This window comes from Lemur catta, chromosome 13 (assembly GCF_020740605.2).
Source record: "Lemur catta isolate mLemCat1 chromosome 13, mLemCat1.pri, whole genome shotgun sequence".
Classification (NCBI taxonomy): domain Eukaryota; kingdom Metazoa; phylum Chordata; class Mammalia; order Primates; family Lemuridae; genus Lemur; species Lemur catta.
The window spans coordinates 15,091,893-15,113,129 of NC_059140.1; the positions used below are offsets into that span (position 1 = coordinate 15,091,893).

The 21,237-nt window shown below is 37.6% G+C and overlaps 1 protein-coding gene across 2 annotated transcripts in view; it reads left to right on the forward strand.

Annotated features, from left to right (window-relative positions):
- The first annotated feature begins 1,679 nt into the window (after window positions 1–1,679).
- NALF1 (NALCN channel auxiliary factor 1) overlaps window positions 1,680–21,237 on the forward strand; it is a 628,398-nt gene continuing 608,840 nt past the window's right edge. For both annotated transcript variants that reach the window (XM_045567033.1, XM_045567034.1), the window contains exon 1: window positions 1,680–2,863. In XM_045567033.1, coding sequence (XP_045422989.1) covers window positions 1,946–2,863 — 918 coding nt within the window. In that variant the 5' untranslated portion in view covers window positions 1,680–1,945. The remainder of the gene's footprint in view (window positions 2,864–21,237) is intronic.

Below are 21,237 nucleotides of genomic sequence, written 5' to 3' on the forward strand. Positions count from 1 at the left end.
CAGCATGGACCCGTACGAGCCGGAATCGAGGTGACCCAAGATTTTCCCAGTGTGCTGTCGCTTTCCCTTCTCGAACTCCGAGAGCCAACGCTAAGGGGCACCAGAGACTCAGACTGCGGCGCCCGGCGCCCGGGCAGCCCGACTCGCCCGCTGCTGCGGAAGTCCCGGGCGACAGGAAAAGCCCACCTCGGTGGGGGCTGGGCGCAGCCGTCGCGGGGTAGGGGTCAGAGGAGCTTGAGATGTTCCAGGTCGGAGGAGGAATCCTCAGAGATTAAGACGTTGAACGCGGAGGGAAGGTCTAGCAGCGACCCCCGGCAGCGCGGGTCTTACAGATTTTTCCTGAGACTCTATTAGGCCACTTCTAATCGTTTACTTTCCAATATGAAAACGTGGGCAAACATGTAGCTGTAATATGTACGGCCACATAGATACAGATACGCACACACCCCCCCTCCCTTCCAGATAATAAAACCAATTGACAAGATAACTTAACCCGCTGGTAGCTGTTGATCTGCAATTGTGTAGGGATCCCTGAGACACATTCGAAGAGACGGAATGTCACCTCGTCTCTCCTCTAGCCAATTCTTGTTTCCTCCCCTGACCTCCAGCCTTGCATTGGAAGCGATCATTCCCTACTGAGGGTGACAAGACCCAAATCCTCAGTAGAGACCCAGTAGAGACCTCTGACCGAGCGCCCGCAACTCGGACTTTTTCCAGAGACAGAGAGCGTGGGAGATGCTCAAGAAATTAGCATCCTCAGCCATGCAGTCCGCATTCCGACTTTCTCAGTGATAAATGAAAAAAAAAAAAAAATAGCGGGGAGGGTGCACGGAAAGGAACGGGCAAACATACGCCGGGCTCAGCAGGCCGGGCGGGGCCCCCCCTGCACAGCCGGCCGCCGCCCCCGGGCCCCGCGCGCCCTCGCCCTCCTCCCGGCCGAGCCGGCGCCAATGCGCCAGGATGGAGAGATCGCGGCGCGGGAGGAGATGACGCAAAAGCCAGCGCTCCCCCCAAAAAAGTGTTTCTCCAGGACGAAGATGGCGGCAACTTAGCCCGGGGACTGAAGATGACTGTGGCTCTCGGGAGGCCCAGCCCAGGCGATTCGGCCCGCAGGTCCGGGGGAGGCGGCGTCAGCAGTCGGAGCCCCGGCGGCGGCGGCGCCCGCGGGCAGACCTGCGGCAGCGGCGGCGGCGGCGGCGGCAGCAGTTAGAGCGCGGGGTGGGGGGTGGGGGGGGAGGGACAGCCCTGCCGGCGGTGGCAGCCCAGGCTCCGGACTCCGGGAGAGCGAGCGCGAAGTAGGAGCGGGAGGCGGAGGAGAAGAAAAAGGAGAAGGAAAGGAAGGAGGAGGAAGAGGAGGAGAAGAAGAGGAGGAGGAGGAGGAGGAGAGGAGGAGGGGAGGCGCTCTGGTCGCCGTCAGTGGGCAGCGGAGACGCGGCATGCCCCTGGCAGGGGAGAGCGGGCTGTCCTCAGCAGGGCCATGGGGACCCGCGCTCTGACAATGCCCGGGTGACAGGAGCAGCGCCAGCCACCCCGCCGCCTCCACCATCACCTCCTGCACTCAGCCTCGCCACCGGCCACCAGCACCAGCCTCAGCTCCTCCGCCTGCCTCCCTCTCTCCCTCTCCCTCTCCCCCTCTCTCCCTCTCTCTCTGCATTGTTGTTTCCCACTCTACTGAGGATGGGGTCGGCTGATGAATAGGTCGGAAGCAAGTTACATCTTCCTTCAAAGCCTGGTAATATTTATGTAGGCAAAAGAGAGAGAGAGAGAGAGAGAGATCGAAAAGAGAGGGAGAGAGAGAGAGGGAGAGGGGGAGAGAGAGAAAGAGAGAGAGAAGAAACGGGAGGAGGGGATAAGGAAATTAAACCTTTAAGTCAATGCATATTGTGGTGACACTGGCACAGGAGCCCTCACGGTGGAGTCGGCCAGGGCTGTGCGTTCCCAAAATATGACCAGGGGTGCTTGGATGTGTCGGCAGTATGACGACGGCTTAAAAATCTGGTTGGCAGCACCCCGGGAGAACGAGAAACCGTTCATCGATTCAGAGAGGGCTCAGAAATGGCGACTGTCTCTGGCATCTCTCTTGTTTTTCACAGTCCTGCTCTCTGATCACTTGTGGTTCTGCGCCGAGGCCAAACTGACCCGCACCCGGGACAAGGAGCAGCAGCGCCAGCAGCAGCAGCAGCAGCAGCAGCAGCAGCGCCAGCGGCAGCAGCAGCAGCAGCAGCAGCGGCAGCGGCAGCAGGAGCCCTCCTGGCCCGCGCTCCTGGCGAGCATGGGGGAGTCCTCGCCCGCCGCCCAGGCACACAGACTCCTCTCCGCCTCCTCGTCCCCCACCCTGCCCCCCTCCCCGGCAGACGGCGGCGGCGGCGGCGGCAAGGGCAACCGAGGCAAAAACAACCGGAGCAAGGCTCTTTTTCTAGGAAACTCTGCCAAACCTGTGTGGCGCCTGGAGACTTGTTACCCCCAGGGCGCCTCCTCGGGCCAGTGCTTCACCGTGGAGAGTGCGGACGCCGTGTGCGCCAGGAACTGGAGTCGGGGGGTGGCGGCCGGGGGGGAGGAGCAGGAGGTGAGGAGCAAGCACCCAACTCCGCTCTGGAACTTGTCGGATTTTTACCTTTCGTTTTGTAATTCCTACACACTTTGGGAGTTGTTCTCGGGGTTGTCCAGTCCCAACACTTTGAACTGTAGTTTGGATGTGGTGCTCAAGGAAGGCGGTGAGATGACCACTTGCAGGCAGTGCGTCGAGGCTTACCAAGACTATGACCACCATGCTCAGGAGAAATACGAAGAGTTTGAAAGTGTGCTCCATAAATATTTACAATCGGAGGAGTACTCGGTGAAATCGTGTCCCGAAGACTGTAAGGTAGGAACAGTGGATCTTTCCCTTTCCTGTACTTTTCTGTCTCTGCTCAGTTGGGGTGTCTTCTTGAGTTTAATTTTTTTTGGCTCTGCTTTTGTTACTTTAATCATTATTTGTGCGGTTATAAGAGCTTGATTTGCTGTTTGAGTGGGGGATACATTGTGGATTATTGGTGGACCGATGCCTTCATGTGGGAATCCTTGGGAGATCAGGGAAGTCCCTGGTCTTCTGAGATAACAAAGCTGGTGCCTTCACTGCTTCTTACATCCATACAATTAGCTCAAACTCTGTTACATCTTTTCAGAAATGGAATTTGACTCAGACTTGTCAGAAGGGTAGTGATGGGATTGCATAGTGATGCCCACAGGTAAAGTCAGAAGAGTCAGAGGTATGCATGGTTTGGCATATGGATCTGCATGCGTGAACTCTCTGACAGTGACATCATTGAGTTGGTTGACCAGGCGAACAAGAAAAAGTGTTTGCAGTTGTTTATGTAGGAACAAAAAAATGTTTGTTCAAGGGTAGTTCTGGTTGTTTGTAAAGTCCGGGGGCCTACCTGAGCATATGTACTTTCCTTAAGTTTCCTGTTTTGTTTTGGACATTTGTGTAATTTTGATCTGAGACTCACTGTGAGTGAGAGGTTTTAATTAGGTATCTAGTGATTGGTTAGCAATGTTGGGTTATTTATCAGACATATTATGTAATTAGCTTGAATTTTTCAGTGTGCTTTTCAAAAGTGTTAAATGGCAAATGTTTGATGCTGTAAATTAAAATTTAGTGAAATATTTAATGACATGTATTACATTTAAGATATACCTGTTGTATGTAATATGAAGTATAACCCTTGCTGGATGGCAAAGAAATCTATGCAAGTTTCTTAAGAATTAGTCAAGGCAACCATGTGCGTAGTTCCTCACAGAAGTGCTACTGTCCATGGTGCTGAAATGAGGTTTGCTCAAGAGATCTACTGAAAACGAAGATACTGCAGTGACCTTTCCTAGGGAAGATGCAATGATAAAACCTCTCTAAGCCTTAATGTTTTGTTCCAAAGGTAATCTCTTAAGCAACACAATAAACTAGTATTGCTTTTCACAACAAATAATACACCACATTTTCTCTCTTCCTGTCTCTTTCCTACCTCAACCTTACACGCAAACAGAGCAGCTGTTCCTCTTTGCTTCACTTGCTTTGTACTGGGAAAGTGCAGTCAAGGGTAATAAAGATCAAAGGATTTTTTGATACTTTGACAAGACGACTGGACTAAGGGGTACCTATTTTAAATGAACATAGTTCAAGGGCCATATTTTACTTTAGGTTGATTAGTTATGTTTTTGACAATTAAATTAAACTCAAATTGACCTTGTTTTATCATCACTCTTTAAGACCAGAAACATAGATCTTTGAAAATAGTAAATCTGAGTCTATAACATTAATTTAGAATGTTATTTGCCTAGTTAAGTGGATCTTAAACTTTTCTACCTTTTTTTTTTTTTATCCGTACCACTATAACTCATGCCTGGGAATTAAACTTCATTTTAATAGTGGAAATTAATAATAAATGACTAGTACCTTTATTGCCTAGTTATTTATTTTGACAAAATGTATTGCACTGAAATTGTAAAGAAAAAGAAATTCTGTGCCTGCTAATTCTACTACTAATGAAAAGGTTGCAGACATTTCTGTATATTTATGTTTAAGAGTGGCACCTTATAATAATTGAATTTGCCTTCTTCCCCAAATGTGAGCCCTCATTTCTAGTAATTTTAATTTGTATAGTTCAGTATTTAAAAAATAGTCTGTGTTGTCAATAGAATGTAGCATATTTTCAAATAGCCATGCTAAATGTATCTTTTTCCAAATGTCCAAATAAATATATGAAAAAGTTTCTTTCCCCTTAACCTGAATTAATTCTGAACTTTATGTTTATATCATCATAGCTAAAGGTGTACTGTAAGTTAAACTCATTTATAATGTTATTGAGTGCTTCTGGATTACATTTTTCTGTAAAGTAGGAGTCGTTAACTGTACACACAAAAGCATGTTAAAAAAAAAGTTAACTCCTTTAAAAAAAAATCCTTCTTTACATTGAAAAGTAAACACAGACATTTAAGTTTTTTGTCACCACAACAGAGAACTAATTACCTGTCATGTCTTGTAGATATTTCTTGGTCATACAGTTTTTTTGTTGTTTTTGTCAATATGAAACATTTATTTCATAATACCTATTTTCAAAACTTACAGTTTCAAATTTAAAGTGCTGGTGTTTTTAGTTTAAGACTCACAAATCAATTGATTTTATGTGGCAATGTAATAGAGGCAAAGGTTCTTAGTTTAATATATATTTTTTCTATGATTCTGAAAAAGCCACAAACACACTCACATACAAACAATATTACATGGACTAAAAGTCATTTGTCTTTGAAGAATGTGTCTGAGTTTCTTTCTGAACACTTTTACTTATTTCAGACATTCTTGTAATTATGAAATTACTATCATTAGGACCCTTGTTCAAGATGTAAATTCTATGCAAAATTTTTTATTTTTAAAGACATCCACAAAGTCACAGGCTACATTAAAAGTAAATGCATTATATTTCTGTAATTGGTAATATTTTCATGAAAAATTAATTTTAGTATTTTGTAAATATACTTATTAAAATTGTAGATAGAAGGATACATAATATCATGTTAGCACTACAAATTGCCAGTATTCATATTGTAGAAAAATATATTAACTTTATTATATCCATATATAATTAAATGATTAATACAGTGATTTCTAACTTTTTAGAGTTTATTACTCTCTAGTTTTATATTCTGCCCCCATTAAAAAGTTGCCAAATTCTGAATGCAGCACCTTAGACCACTCACCATCCTGACAAATGTTGCCAAATTCTAAATAAGTATAAAATTAAAATGGATTAAATATCATTTTGATTTAAATTGTTTAAAGAGCTTTTTGACAAATTATTCAAAAGAAACCTTTTAAAATAGATCTAATAGAATTATAGTGACTTGAATTCACAATAATTGGAGATCAAATACAGCTGGGATTTACTTTGATAAACCTTTGTATCGCCACATATTATAGAAATCATTTGCACCCAAGAATATTTTTTAATATTCAGAGAAATAGCTGAATTAATTGTCTTAAAAAGCACATGCATGCATTTATCTGTAAATAATTTATGGATACATAAAGAACAAGACTTGCATATATCATGTATACTGTATCATTTAATTTGGTATATTACATAAATTGAGTAGCAAATATTATGGAAGTAATTTTCCTCTGTAGTCAAAAATATTTTTAGTATATAACAGGAATCTGACAAATCTGTCAAAATCTTCAAGTTGGCTGGCAATATTAAAAAGTGAAATATTCTAAGCTACAAAATTACAAATGTATTTTATAAACACGCTTGAGTTTTACTTGAAGATTTTCTCACATATACCATTTTTTAGCTCCTGAGAATTCCTGAATATAAATATTATAAAAATGAGGTATTTAGGGAATATAAGTTTTTATGTTACAAGTAAAATTTTATACTTACTGAAGCTTTATTTACTTACTATACCCTCGGACAGTTGGTCAATGAAAGTGGGTTTGACATTAGAGTCTAACATAAATCATTGTACTATCTGTACATTATTCACTCAGTATTAATTCTAGTCTTTGTACTCTCAAGAATGTATGCATTCTCATATTTTTATTTTTACCACCTTGTATTAAAGAAATTATGTTGCTTATTTTTATTTAACAGACACTGACCAAAAGGATACCTTGCAAATGTTAGGCATAGGTAACAATCATGATACCTGAGACTTTCCATCTGGTTTGCAGGCACCACTCACAAACACTACCCAGTTTTAGAACATAGAGTTTGGTTTATATAATATGCAGTTTGAAACAAAATACATTTCTCTGATTTTTATGTATTTTAGTGTCAAGCACTATAGATGCATAAAGAAATAATTTTTAGAAAAGAAATCAAATATCTCACAATTCTTTTCACTTGAATTTTGAACCTAAAATATTATTTTGCTCTTGATTAAGTGGTATTGTAGTATAAAGGTGTGGAGTACACATCTGTAAGTAGATCTTTTTTATATTCCACCACTTTATTTTAAAATTATTTTTATAGCTGAATGCTTCTGTACAAAATCAAAAAGTCTGATCATTCGAATGACTATATTAAAAAATGTTTTTGTTACATAGTTATTATACATATTTTGACAATTTTAACCATTAATAAGGCTATTATAAAATCAAGGAGGCTATCATAATCTTTTTTATGATTTTTGTTTTCCATATTTTTATTCCATGTACAACTATTGATTTATGATCCATGTTTTCTTTTTATAGAGAAACACTTACAATTACAGCTTATTATTAAATGCCTGTTGTCTTACATACCAAATAATAAATATTTTTACTTTGGACTTGTAACTGGGTCAAATTAGTAGCTATCGAGGGCATAACCACAAAGTTTGAATAATTGTTGTTATATGTCAGTTTTAGTCACTTACTAGATGAGGTTAGCATTTGCATATGCAGGTGAATTAAAAGTATGAACGAAGGGAAATCAAGCAGGGCTCTTAGTCTCATCCTCTCCCATATATAAATCATTATTAATTAAGATAATTTTTCTTACTAGATTAAATGTACACAAACAAATGTATGGATAATTAGTTCAAAGGACTTTGACTTGAATTATCCGAACTATTGCTTTTATTTCATTTGTTTCTTCTTAAAATCTTTATCTTCTGTGTCAATCTCGCAATGACTAAGCATCAAATATTTTGTTGTTTATATTGAAGATATTTCTTCCATATCAGTGAGCATATATTCTAGATTAGTGGTCTTTGGGGTTACAATGGGATATCCTGAGGAGCTTTAAAGCACTGATGCCTGGGCATCCTCAACCCCAAGAGAGTCTGATTTTATTGTTCTTGCTTGTGTTGTGGGTCTGGGCTCTTTCAAAGTTTCCCTGGTGGTTCAGATGTGCAGCCAAGGTTGAGAAACTCCGTTCTGGTTGACAGTGACGATGAATGTGGAATGACCTTTTAGCTCCTATGTCTCAGTGGTACATGCAAAATAATCCATTTTGCACAACTGATGAGAGTAGAACTCAGACAGATATATTTTTTTAAAGTGGTAAAGACAATAAAATATAGCCACAGGACAGGGAAGCAAATATGTATTGATGAGGCTGGGGAAGTGGGTGAGAGGTGAACTCCCTGGGCCCCAGGCTTAGGAGTTGTGCCAGAGGTGCCATGGAGATAAGGAGATGGATGTGTAAAGTACCAGAGTTTGAATGTTTAAGGACGTGTCAACTGACTGTGGATTTTCTGTTTTTTGGCCAGGACTGAGTCATTATACTGGTGTTCACATAATGGGCTGAGCACATGAGCACAGACATTGAATGACTTTCTGACTATCTCTCAGAGGCTAATCAACGATTTGATAAAAGGTGCCCTAGCCTCATTATTTTTGTCTCTAATTGTATCCCATACAAATGGCTAAAATTTAGACTTTTTCAAAAGTATATGGTTGGGTTTAAGAGAAAACCTACTGGCTTTTCATAGTGGTTCACCTGTTTCAAGTCTATTCTTTCTTCATCTATTCATTTTAGTAAACCTAGGAATATACTCATTCTTTTTCACTTTTTTTCACTGTGATGACTAACCATGTTTTATTTTTCACTTACTTCAGTAATACTGGAATAACTAGTTGACATTCATATAGTATTTTGAATATGCAAACTGCTAAGTAGTCACAGATTACTACCAAGCTTAATCTGGAAATTAGTTTTAATAAGATCTTATCATTATTCTGTTTTGAAGTGATTGTAGTATCAGCTCTCTTTTATTGTTTTTTTAGCATTTTGAGTTACAAGATACTGTGTAAAACTAAATCTAAATTTTATCTAATAAGAAATTAAGTATCATTATAATCCAAATAGTGGAATTTCTTTAATGTAATGTTCTGATTTATTCTGAGTCTTTAGTACTGGAAACGGATGGTCCACATGTGTTCTTCTTTGTTAATAAACAACGATTTATACCATGTATTGTACTGGAATGAGTGAAGCTATTTAATTCTTGGGTGTCTAAAGTGGTAAAAAATAATAGTTGATTTTTCCTACTTGATGTTCTATTCAGTCACGTACTTGATGTTCTATTCAGTCACGTATAAACAAAATGTTATGGAAACTATCATAGATGGTAAAAATTCTGCAAAATGTATATGTGTAATATCTATTTAAACACTGTTGTTGACCTTAGCAGTAGTATAACCATATATATTTTTGAGGGTGAATGCAATGATCATTTCTATGCAAATACTTGGAGTTTTGTATGTCAGCTGCTCCATCCTGCACATGAAGGAAAATTGATTCTATCAAAATTGTGAGATTGGTGACTTAGCATCTTCACCCTCTCTTTTCCTCTCTTCCTTGTCAGTCTGCTTTCTTTCTGTCACCTGTGTCTTCTCTTGCCACTTGGAACCTGCATTTCTAGGGCCTGTGTACCTTGGGAAACCCAAAGTTCAGGATTCTTTCTTTTCTTCTTTGTACTTCCACTCCCATGAAAGAAGATTGGTCTCTTTCTTAATAAACTATCAGTGACTTTATTTGAAAGGAGAATTGAACTAAGATATAAATGGATGATCATGACAAAGTATTACCTCTCATAGAAAATGACTTGAACCACTCAGAAATTGAAGTCCTAGAGCAAGCTTTGTAGCAGATAAAAAGCTTTAGAGTTTACTAGACATCAGAAACTATTCTAATTCATTTAATTCTCATGTCAACTCTATGAGGTAAGCATTATCATAAATTTTACAGATGAGTTAGGCAAGGACACACAGTTAACTATCCCAAGGTCAAACAGCCAGGTGATGTTAAATATCAAGTTCACTTCATCACTTTAAATATTTTCTTTTTCCTTTTGATTAGAAATGTCTATAAACATCCCAAAGAATTAAGAGATTAGTATAATAAGCCCACATATATCTGTCACACAAATTTAACAATTGTTAAAAATTTTGCCATATTTGCTTCTTCTATTTATTTTAAATTTATCACTGAAAACATTTTACAGATGATACAGCAAGCTAACAAGGCAGAAATTTGAGCGTACTGGACAGCTGGGGTGGATGGCCGGGTTGCTCATGTCAAAGGCTTAGGGGATATGAATATGAGTGACTGGTATGAAGATCGGAAAGACACTTAGGTTTTTGATTTCACACTTAGAAAGGATGTGTGTACAGTTTTGGTGGAAGGGAAGTAAGCTTTGGAGACCTGTGATAATTCTTATGAATTCGTAAGTTCATAGTGACCGAATGCATTAGTCTGGTTGGGCTGCCATGACAAAATTTTATATATTGTGTGGCTTAAACCACAGACGTTTATCTTCCCACAGTTCTGGAGGGTTGAAGTTCATCATCAAGGTGCATGAAAATTTGGTTTCTAGTGAGAGTTGTCTCCCTGGATTATAGATAGTCACCTTCTCCCTGTATCTTCACATGGCATTTCCTCTGTGTGCCTGCAGTGACAAAGCTCTGGTGTTTCTTCCTCTTCTTATGAAGATATTAGCCCTCTTGGATTAACTGCCCCCCACCAACCTCATTTAACGTTTATTAGCTCATGATAGTCCTTATCTCCAAATACAGTCACATTGGAGGTTAGGGTCTCAACAAAGAAGTTTTAGGAGGCAAGTTCATCTATAATTCTCAGTAAGGTATGTGTCAAGGGCTGTAGAAATATCACTGGCAGATGCTAGTGCTCACTTGTAAAGGACTATTTATCTCCTGGTAAAGTCTTGATGTTCATTAACTGTATGATATCAGAGACAAATTTTAATCAAGGGATTCACCTGAGATGATTTTTTTTTTCTCAAAAGTTATCTTTGGCAATAATGTGGCAATAGGTTGGCAGAGAGATCAATTCCAAAGCTGCCGTCTTTCTTGGGAGTAATAGGATGGTCTTCTAGATCAGCACTCTTCAATAGAACTTCCTGTGATGATGGAAATGTTTTATTTTCTGCCCTGTCTGGCATGGGAGCCACCCATATGTTGCTACTGAGCAATTAAAAGGTGGCTGGAGTAAATGAGGAACTGAATTTTTAATTTTATTCAATTTGTACTAGTGCAAATTTAAATAGCCCCATGTGGCCAGTGGCTACCCTGTTGGACAGAAAATTCTAAATGACTACAGCGGCTATGGAAGTGGAGAGGAAACACCAGAATCAGGAGACTTTTGTGAATTCAAATTCACAGTGACCAATTTCAGTAGAGGGAGGATATGAATCAAGCTTGGTAAAATGTGAAACTGGGCCTATGTTGGTTCTCTTAATGGGGTAAGAAATAAGGAAGAACAAGCTGGGATTGAGATTGGTGAATAAAACAAGGGCATCATGTTTTGGAGATAACGACATGAGGAGATGCCCAGTGGGTACTGTGCCATGTGAGGAGGGAGCTGGACTGTGAAGTTAATTCTCCACACTTACTGTAAGTTTGATCTGGAAGCCATCGGCAGAGATTTGATGACTTAACAAAAACAGATGATATGAAGAGAGTGCCGAAGATGAGTCTTGAGGAAGATCAGCAGTTAAGGGGCAGAAAAGAGACCAGGAGAAGAGACTGAGGAGAAAGGACAAGGAATGAGAGTGAGAATGTGAGTGAGAATGAGGACAGAAGGGTGGGGGAGGGAGGGATGAAGAGAAGAGAAGGAAGGAGAAAAATGAAAAAGACAGAATTATGAGACTGTGATGATCTGAAAGGCCTAGGGAAGAATTTTAAGAAAGATACAGAATCAGTCAGGAGTATCCGACATTGCAGAAAGGACATTTCTAGGATGAAGCCTAGAAATAGGTCACTGAATTTGTCAATTAAGTCTTGGTCCCCTTGCAAGAGTAGTTTTAATAGAATGGTAGGAAGAAATGTCAAAATGTGATGGATTAAGGAACGAGTGGGAGTTGAGGAAGTAAAGACTAGTCCAAACCACTCTTTGCTAAGTTTGGCAGTGAAAAGAAAAGAGAATAGACTAAGTGGGAAGATGGATGTGAGTTTACAGAAATAAGTCAGTTATGATCAAATATATATTCGAATATTTGCACCTTTTGATCTAAGATCCAAATACGAGTGTAGGATTGAAAGAATCATATTCAGAAAAAAATTAATGATGTCACCATATCCCAACAAAGAGGTGATGGATTCCAACTTATTGCTTAACCTTGGGGAGGAAGAGAGGTTCTATCTTATACATGCTGCTATACATCTAAGATCTTTTATTTTCTTGTCTATATTTTAAACAGGAACAATGATTTACTTTCATAATTTCAGAAAATAAACACATTATCCACTTGAATGTGCTAGAATGAAGTAGAAAACTTATTTTCAAATAATGTAAAATAATTATTGGCTTTGAATATGGAATCATCCACAATTGCATAGCTATGTGTTACTATAAATTATTTTCTATAGGAATGTGTTGCCCTGGGATTCAATGGCATATTTGTAGAATCAAATGAATTAAATGTGGGTAGCTCTTTTTAGGTTTTCTTAAAAACTAATTGATACATTTGATAGAAAATTTAAAAATAGAAATTAGTTTTAGCCCTAATAGCGAAGTGTAGTTTAATGGTTTAAAGAATGACTGAGGATAGACTGGATTGAACTCCTAATTTCACCATTTATTAGTTATATGACATTATCCAAGTCACTTAATAAAATAGGGATTTTAATTCCTGTCTCATAGGATGGTTGGGGGGAAGAAATTAAGAGACTCCTGTGTATATAAATGTACTTTGCCTAGGGCTTGATAATACCTAATAAACGATAGCAATTTATTAAAACCCATGAGAAACACCAGCAAAATTAATATAGTCCTCACTCATGATCCTCCATAAATTTTCTGGTAAACAGCACTCATTGTTAAGAGTTTTATAAGGAGACTTTGCATTTCGTAGGGTAAAAATCCTCTGATTTATTGCATCTACATTTATTCTGCTTTTCCAGATAGGTGACTCTAAATTGTTGAACAACTCTAGAATAAAATGGAAGACAAAAGACTAGCTGGAGTAAAAATGTTTCATTCCTAAAGTTTGAATTTTTTCTCTGTTATTTCAGATTAAACATTAACATATGCTACATTTTGGACTAGTGTATCCTGTTAGATTACTTAATCAAAGGCACCTGAGCACCTTTGCTCACAACCTTTCTAGGATGACAAGTGGAGAACCATTGTAGTGATCTTCCATACCCTATAAACCTATGGGTAGAAATAGTCTTGGGAATGTTTTGTGTTACGCAGTTTGTCAGGCATTGGAAAGTCATGTGCCTCCAAATTTCATTTTAAAAGGTGTGAACTTTGCCCTGCACTTTATATTCCTGGCTTTATATTTTGTTTTTGTTCTCTGCTCCACCCCACATTTATCTACTCTGCCATAATTAGTATTTTTATTGATTGGGGAGTGAGATGAAGTGGGGTAACAGATAGCCTTGACCTTGAACTAGATCTACCAGACAAGGGAAACATAACAAGTGCCAAGATGTAGAAGATTGAGCAGGTAGAAGAAAAGGCTGTAAGCTCTACTCCATGAATGGGAACATGGAGTAAGAGAAGAGAAAGAGAAGACAGGGAGACACAGCAAGGTTCTTTAACTCGGTGAAAATCATCATATGGAAGGGGAGTCTTACTATCCAGTGCTCCCCCTGGCTCTAGTGGTGAGAATGAGAATCTGTGTGTAGGTGTTTTAGGCAGGAAGATCTCTGCTCTACCTAAGGGAGAGTGTCCCATTAAAGGAGTTAGTTCTCTCCTACTGAAAAAGGGTTGTCTGAAGAAATCAGGAAAATATTACTACAGAAGATGTATAAATGGGATGGAAGCTGTCTGCTATGACCCTAGAGGGCATCTTTCCTATAAGTTGCTGGTTAAACTAAACAATTTTAAATATTCCATCCAATGTCCTTTGGCATAAAATGAGGCACCCAGAAGTGACTTTTTACAGGGAGATAGTACTTATTGCCAATCCCAGTCAAAGATAAGATTCCATGACACAAAAAACATAACTATTTTTTTTTAGCCTAACTCCTTGCTTATAATAATAATGCTTTACTTTTAAAAAGGGAAGCTTGACAAGTCCAACTTATATCATTTCTCTGGCTTCTATTCATGTTGTTATCCTGAATAATTTTAAAAGATAATGAATCAACTATATTTGCTTATCCTAGAGATATATAGGAAGTGAGACTAATTTATAAGTGACGTTTTGGTTATTGCTGATATCAAGAATATACACTATTTTATCTTTTCTGATCACAAACACAGTCACTATTACGAACTTCAAACAGCCCTCTTGAGCAAAGCAGGATTCAACATTATGGTGGGACTGGGAAAGAAATGTTTCACATGAACTTTTTCCACTGGTTTTATAGCACTTCTTTTCATATATTAATTCATCCACACATCAAATTCTTTGGGGATTTATCAACAGGACTGAAGTCACTAAATAAAAGTCCCCTCTCTCATGGAATTCCACCACCCATCTGGTTCTTACCATATGCTTAACTTTACTACTATCTTATACTGTTATCTCTGTCACAAGTCTTTGCCCATGTTCAATTTCTTGTTTGTCTGTTTTGTTTTTGTTCTAGAGGGGAGGAGGTGGGTGCATAAGAGTAGAAGTGGATAGAACATAAAATTATTTGGCACATAAAAGATAATGTAACTTGCTGCATTCAAAATTTTTTGTTGTTTCAGCAGCTTGGTGTAAGGAATGCGTGTGGGCTGAAAGGTCAGAAAGACCTAGATTTCGATAGCTAAAGAGCTATTTCACCAATTCCTGTAAAATGGGGCTATGTCCACCCATTTTGAATCTTGAGAGAAGGAACAGAGTAAATGTATAATAAAATGTAGCAAGAAAGTTGTCCTGTGCCTTAGCTGAGCCACTTCGAGAGGAGGTGATGGCTCCGTACTGTGCTGCAACAACTCACTCCTCTCCCCACTGTCCAGGTGCTGAGCTAGTAGGACACATTGACAAGTTTATCTGTCTCATCTCAGTAATTGGTTTTCTAATCAAAGTTGTCCTTTTTCTAGTCCAGATCAACTGTCTCACGAAGATCTTGAACTTGGCATTTTTCAAAAGGCACTGGTGGTAAATTCAACCTCAGGAATCACGGTGTCCCTAGATTAGCTGTGAGAGTCTGTCTGGAGAGAAACAAATGTTTTTAAAAAGATCAATCTGAAGTCATTTAAAAACAGGATTTCCCCTGCTCACAGTGAAAAGTAGACTGGCTGTTATAGGCCATTAGGCAACAAGTTGTCAGGCAGGTGTGCCTTTTTAGGTGATGGCTTCATGACAAAGTCTAAATGAAATAGTGAAAAAAAAAAAAAAGAGATCACATGCAAATAAAAGTGATCTTGTTGTCAAGGGAACTGAGTCTTTACATCCAATCTGCTTTGTGGCAGTTTGGCAAATTATGACAGGTTTCAGATATATTCTCTTTGTCCCAGCAAGTTTCTAATATATACATGTACATGTGTGTATAATATATAAATATTAGAATTCATTTATGAAAAAATGAATCCTTTTATATTCTCTCTGTTTTGACTTTCTATGCTGAATTCTCATTTTTATTCGATGTGCATGAAATTTTTAGTAAAGGAGAGGTTATTCAGTTCTGAGTGAACAACATCCTGTCTACATAGTTTTACTTCACTGATGAATATATGGAGTATTTGGTTTTTAATTGTCAACTAAATTTTATTTCTCCCTTAATTAATTGGCCATTTAAGATGATTAAAATAATTGATCCAATCTTTAGATATTTTTAGGTATTTTTTTGTCCTTATGACTCAATGGGTGAAACAAGCCAATTATATTTATGCCATTTCACCTACCATGAGTCAATAGGACTTATATATGTTTTTTTTTTTGATAAAATCAAATGTGAAAAAAGAGTACCCACCCTATTTTTTTGTGTGTTATTTTGTCTTTGACAGATACATTTCTCATTTCCCAGTAACTTCAAAATCTGGAAAGTTAGGAAAGTCCATTGATATTCATAAGTCTCTAATGGTTAATTGTACATTTAAATTAATTTCAATATATTAAATTAAAATTTAATTTGTGATATTAAGATATTGGGATATTAAGGCTAGGGTCAGTGGCTCATGCCTGTAATCCCAACACTTTGTAAGGGTGAAGTAGGAGGATCGCTTGAGACCAGGAGTGAGACCTCATTTCTACAAAAAATAAAAAAGTTAGTCAGATGTGGTGGTGCATGCCTGTAGTCCCTGCTACTCAGGAGGCTGAGTTGGTAGGGTCGCTTGAGCCCAGGAGTTGGAGGTTGTAGTGAACTATTAATATGATTGTACCACTGTACTCTAGCCTGGGTGACAGAGTGAGACCTCATCTCTTAAAAATATATATTAATGCACATATATATAAAGATATTGTGATATTAAGAACTTGAAGTTTCTCATAGTAAAAATTTGTTGGAATAATCTTTGATGCTCCTCAGTTGTTTCAATAAGGTATCCATTTTTGAAAAGGGTCCTAGGTACAGAAGCAGTTTTGGTACTTACCAGCTTTTCCTAACTCCCTTTTTGATTGTGTCCACACAAGACAAGAAAAGTAAGACCAATAAATAACTACAATTGAGGCAAATACAAATAGGCAAAGATTTAAAACACTGTTTTGTTAATTAACTTTTTTGGCTAATAATCTGTGTCAGAAACAGGGTGAATCACTGTTTAGGGAACAATACTCAGTTTTTCAATATTACACTTTAATTAGATGGTTGTTAAATTTTGTCACAATGTCCACTTTAATCAGATAAATGCAAAATCTGTTTAGTGTAAATTTGCATTTATTTCACAACTTAATAATATTGATAATATTAAAACAATAGAGCTAAAGACTCTGCAACACTCAACAATTTGATTTTTTTTCCATGTAAAGATTAGAGTAGATGAATTGTAGAAAAGTGAATTCATGATAGATATGGTTTAGGGAAAAATCATGACTTCCTCTAAATATATTAGTTCGTCTTAATGGCCTGACATTTGAAATACATGGGACAAGATGAGGTAGCTGAATTGACGCAGCAAATAAACCAAGGAAAACATGAAATGACATTTGAGAGTTCTCATTTCCTACCCTTGACTGATTATAACATTTTTTTCTTGTCATTGTAATGCTCTCTCCATTCTGGGCTATTTTGAATGGCCCTGAACCTATTCTTATTCTAGTGTGTTTTTTTTTTAAAATACCATAACAATAGAAAATATGTTTAATGCAGTAAATTATTAAAAAGAATTTTCCAAGGGGCTGTTCAACCTAGTTCCTCTGACTTCTCCAAGTAATGATGAAGGACCATCTTCTTGGGCTGTCTATACTCATTGTGGACTGAGCAGGTGAACCAGTGGGACCAAGAACTATCAGCACTGAGAAGAACACGTGCATTTCCTCCAAATGATCTCAGTGACTGCAAAGGATGTGATAATTGCAATGCTGATGTATTAAAGAACATTTTAATACCTTAATTTGTGATCATTTCCTCTGGGAATGCATTTTGTCATGCAATCTTTGTGTACCATGTGGAAAGAGAAACATAGTAGAGGGACAAATGATTATTGCCTTTTAAAAATAGATCTTTAGTGGAAACTGCTCTTGGATAATTTGAGCACTGTTATTATATGGCAATAGTAATTTAGGCTCTGAGATAAAAGATATCCCACAGTGCACCTAGTTAAAAAAGGAATAAATAATCAAGCATTTCATCATGTGTGACTCATATATTGACATGAAAAAATGTAAGAAATGTATATACAAACGGTGATTATTAAAGCCAGGGAAGGAAGGAATATAAGGGAAAACATAAGAGAATATATTCTCTACTTTTCCTAGATGCATGTTAATGAGAACAAGATTAAAGGGCACATAAATCCCTTAATCCAAAAGCTGTTGTGATCATAAAAAAATATGTTATTAAAAATAAATCTTAGTAACACATTTTCCTTTTCAAATGCTCTCCCGCTTTCAACCTTTAAGCAAAAATTAGATTTTGCCCTGATCCTTGAAATTAGGACAGTGCTGCAATTTCAACCTGAAGTTTTTCGTTCTCACTTGCTTATGAAAGATTCTTTGTTTCCCTTTTAAAATATACTAGGTTTTAAATCAGATAATTATAAAATACCAATTTTATAAAATACGGTGTTTGATGTCTTTGTTGCTGAACAACACAGCTTTTTATATGGGAAATATAAACATAGTATTTTATTTGTATATGCTTCTTTATGGCTAACTATGGATTTGAAAAGTAAAAAACAGCAGTGTAATTACTCCATAGCTTGCAGTGGAAATGTGTTTGCTTAATATGGCCATTTAAAGAGGGAAATAACGGTTCATCTGTGAACTGTTCTAGAAGAGCAATTTTTAAAGCTAATGTCACTTGTTTTCCAAATTTAGAAGATGTTAAGAAAAATACGTCATTGGTTGTTTCTGCTGATTAGGTTATGAATTTGAAGACACTGGGAAGAAGCTATAAAGTTACCATATTGGGTATCAAAATTAAGATGAAATTGAAAGAGAGAAGATTCAACTTAAAAGGAAAAGACAAACACTATTTGGCAGCATAATGGAAACTTTTTTATTAATCCAACTGTTGGGGTAAAACTATAGATTTTTTTTCCTTACAAGATCCTATTTAGATAACTTACCTAGGATGTCCAGGGCCCCAAAATTGTTATATCATCTGCAAAATCACCTATATAAATCATATATTAAATATTAATCATAATAGAAACAAATATATAAATATGTTCTATGACTGCTTTGGTCATCTGTTTTGAAGACAAGTTGATATCAGTCAACAACCCTAGTATAGGGAAAATAGTTAATATAAATTATTTCTCTGTCTTTGCAAATATAAGTGCTTTAATTAAATTTTATCTTTTAATTTTAATTTGATTTATAGATGGCAGCAAAGTTATGCCCAAATCTAGAGGGCAGTTTTCCTCTTTGGTAAAATAATCATAATAAATAATTAGCACTCGGTGATGATGCCAGGCCAATTTATTTTATTCTATGAAATAGGTCTGATAATTATCCCCATTCTGCAGATAAGGACATGAAGACCTAGAGTATAGGGCTCTTGACTAAGGCTTTCAACAACCATTTTGTATTTGTTTTCCATCACATTGCTATGGCATAAAAGCAATCTTGATTTTCAAAGATAACAGAGTATTGAAAAGGAAGAAAACAACACATCACTAAAAAATATTAGCTTGAAGACAATTTCTAGACACACGTGGATAATTTACACAAAAAAAGCCATACAGTGAATTACATATGTATATAGCAGTCCATTTTTTTCTCCTATTAGATTTTGAGAATACTCTTAAAGGTAGGTGTTGTATCTTACTCATTTTTGTCTAATCTCTTGAAAATAAGAAAAGAAAGAAAAAAGGAAAAAAATGAGCTTGTGGTGGGTGGTTATAAAACAGAGAGGCGTTCTTTGACACTCATCCAACTGAGAGTGAGTAGGGCAGAAGTAATGTTCTGTGACTTGCAAGGTAGGTGATAAAAGGCCATGCAGTTTTCATGCTGTTTGCTCGGATATTCTTAAAGCGTTGAGCTGTCATGTAAGACGTTCAATTAACTCAAGACCACCATACTGTGAGGAAGGCCAAGCCATGCCGAGAGGCAATGGGTAGGCTTTCTTGCAGACGTTCTCAGTTGAGCCCAGCTTTTGTGTCTTCCCAGGCACCAGACATATGAGAGAAGCCTGCAGATGAGCACCCCCCCCCAGCCATTAAGTCACCCTGAGCCCTTCCAATCTTCCCAAAGCCTCACATATTTTAGAGGAGAGAAAATCTGCCCCCATTATGCAATGTCTGAATTCCTAATCCACAAAATCCTTGAACATAATAAAATGGTTGTTTTAAACTACATTTTGAGGTGGTTTGCTATACAGCAATAAAAGACTGGGACAGTGTTCAATAACAGTTTGTCGAATGAAACTCTGTATGTGAGAGGTCCCATTGAGTAAAACTAATGGAAACTGAAATAAGAGAATCCTATTATACTTGACCGAATTCTTTTCCTCTCAGGTTTGTAATGCTGGTAAGTGGCTTCTTGGAGCTGTTGTTAAGACATTTCCTTCTGCCAGTTCATTTAAGTCTTTTAGCAGTGAATACTCAGGGTAAACTTTTTTGGTACAATTCATCATTTGAGGAGTTATGAGAAACATGGTGTTTATAAGCTATAACACCTATAAACAGGTTGTATACAGTATAACTGAAAAGATACAGTTTGAGGTTGAATATAAACTGCTGTGGAGAGATATAGCACAATGCTCAGGGAATTTAGGATAGACATTTTTGCTTTTTCTTTTGGATTATACTAACATGTCTTACCACGTGTCCATATGTGGCAAGTAAAATGGAAATTAGCTGTCCTATCTGCTGAAATTTTTGAGGGAAAAGTAATTTTAAGGTTGCATTATCTGGGAAATTTAGTTGAAGTTCTCATATTTTTTTTAAATTCAGAAACCATAGTGTACTATTTCCCTTGAAATTGAATGATTTACTCTACATTTATAGCATCAAACTTTCTCTCTTAGCCAGAGTTTCTGTTGTTCTTTAGGATAAAGTAGTTACGTTTTCATGCACATGTTAAAATTACCATCTTTTTGCTCATGTATCTAACAGCCACACTTTTGAATATTCTAAAGAGTGTGCAAATTTGTACATTCAATATTTGGGGAAGAACTAAAGTTTTCTAAAGAAAGTAAGGAAGAAGTAAAGTTTTCTAAAGAAAACTTGGTTATTTTATAATCAGAAGCAAGAGACATAATCCAATAATTCAAAGAGACAGTCAGTTGTCATGAAGGAAAGCACTAATCAGTTTTCTGGGTGATATAGTAGACTTTTTATTTAATACTGTGATTGCCATTTTTCACAGGTAATTCCAAGATTGAAATAGTTTTATATTTGATTACTTCTTAGAGTTTAGATCAAAGTGAAGCAGCTTCAGTTTATTTTTCCTGCTTTACAAAAAAATAGAGAATTCCATTGTATTAGTTATTTATTGTTGTGTAACCAATTATCATGACCTTAGAGACCTAAAACATTATGTGTTTATTGTAGTACACTTTCTGTGGGCCAAAAGTGTGGGCACAGCTTAGCTATGTCTTTGGCAGGGCCGAAATCAAGGTGTCAGCCATGGCTGGGGTCGCACGTGAGCCTGTACTAGGGAAGGAGTAGATTCCAAGTTCATGTGGTTGGTGGCAGTATCCCCTTTCTTGCAGACTGTTGAACTGAGCATCTCAGCTCTTCACTGGCTACTGGCTGCACCTGCCCTTACTTC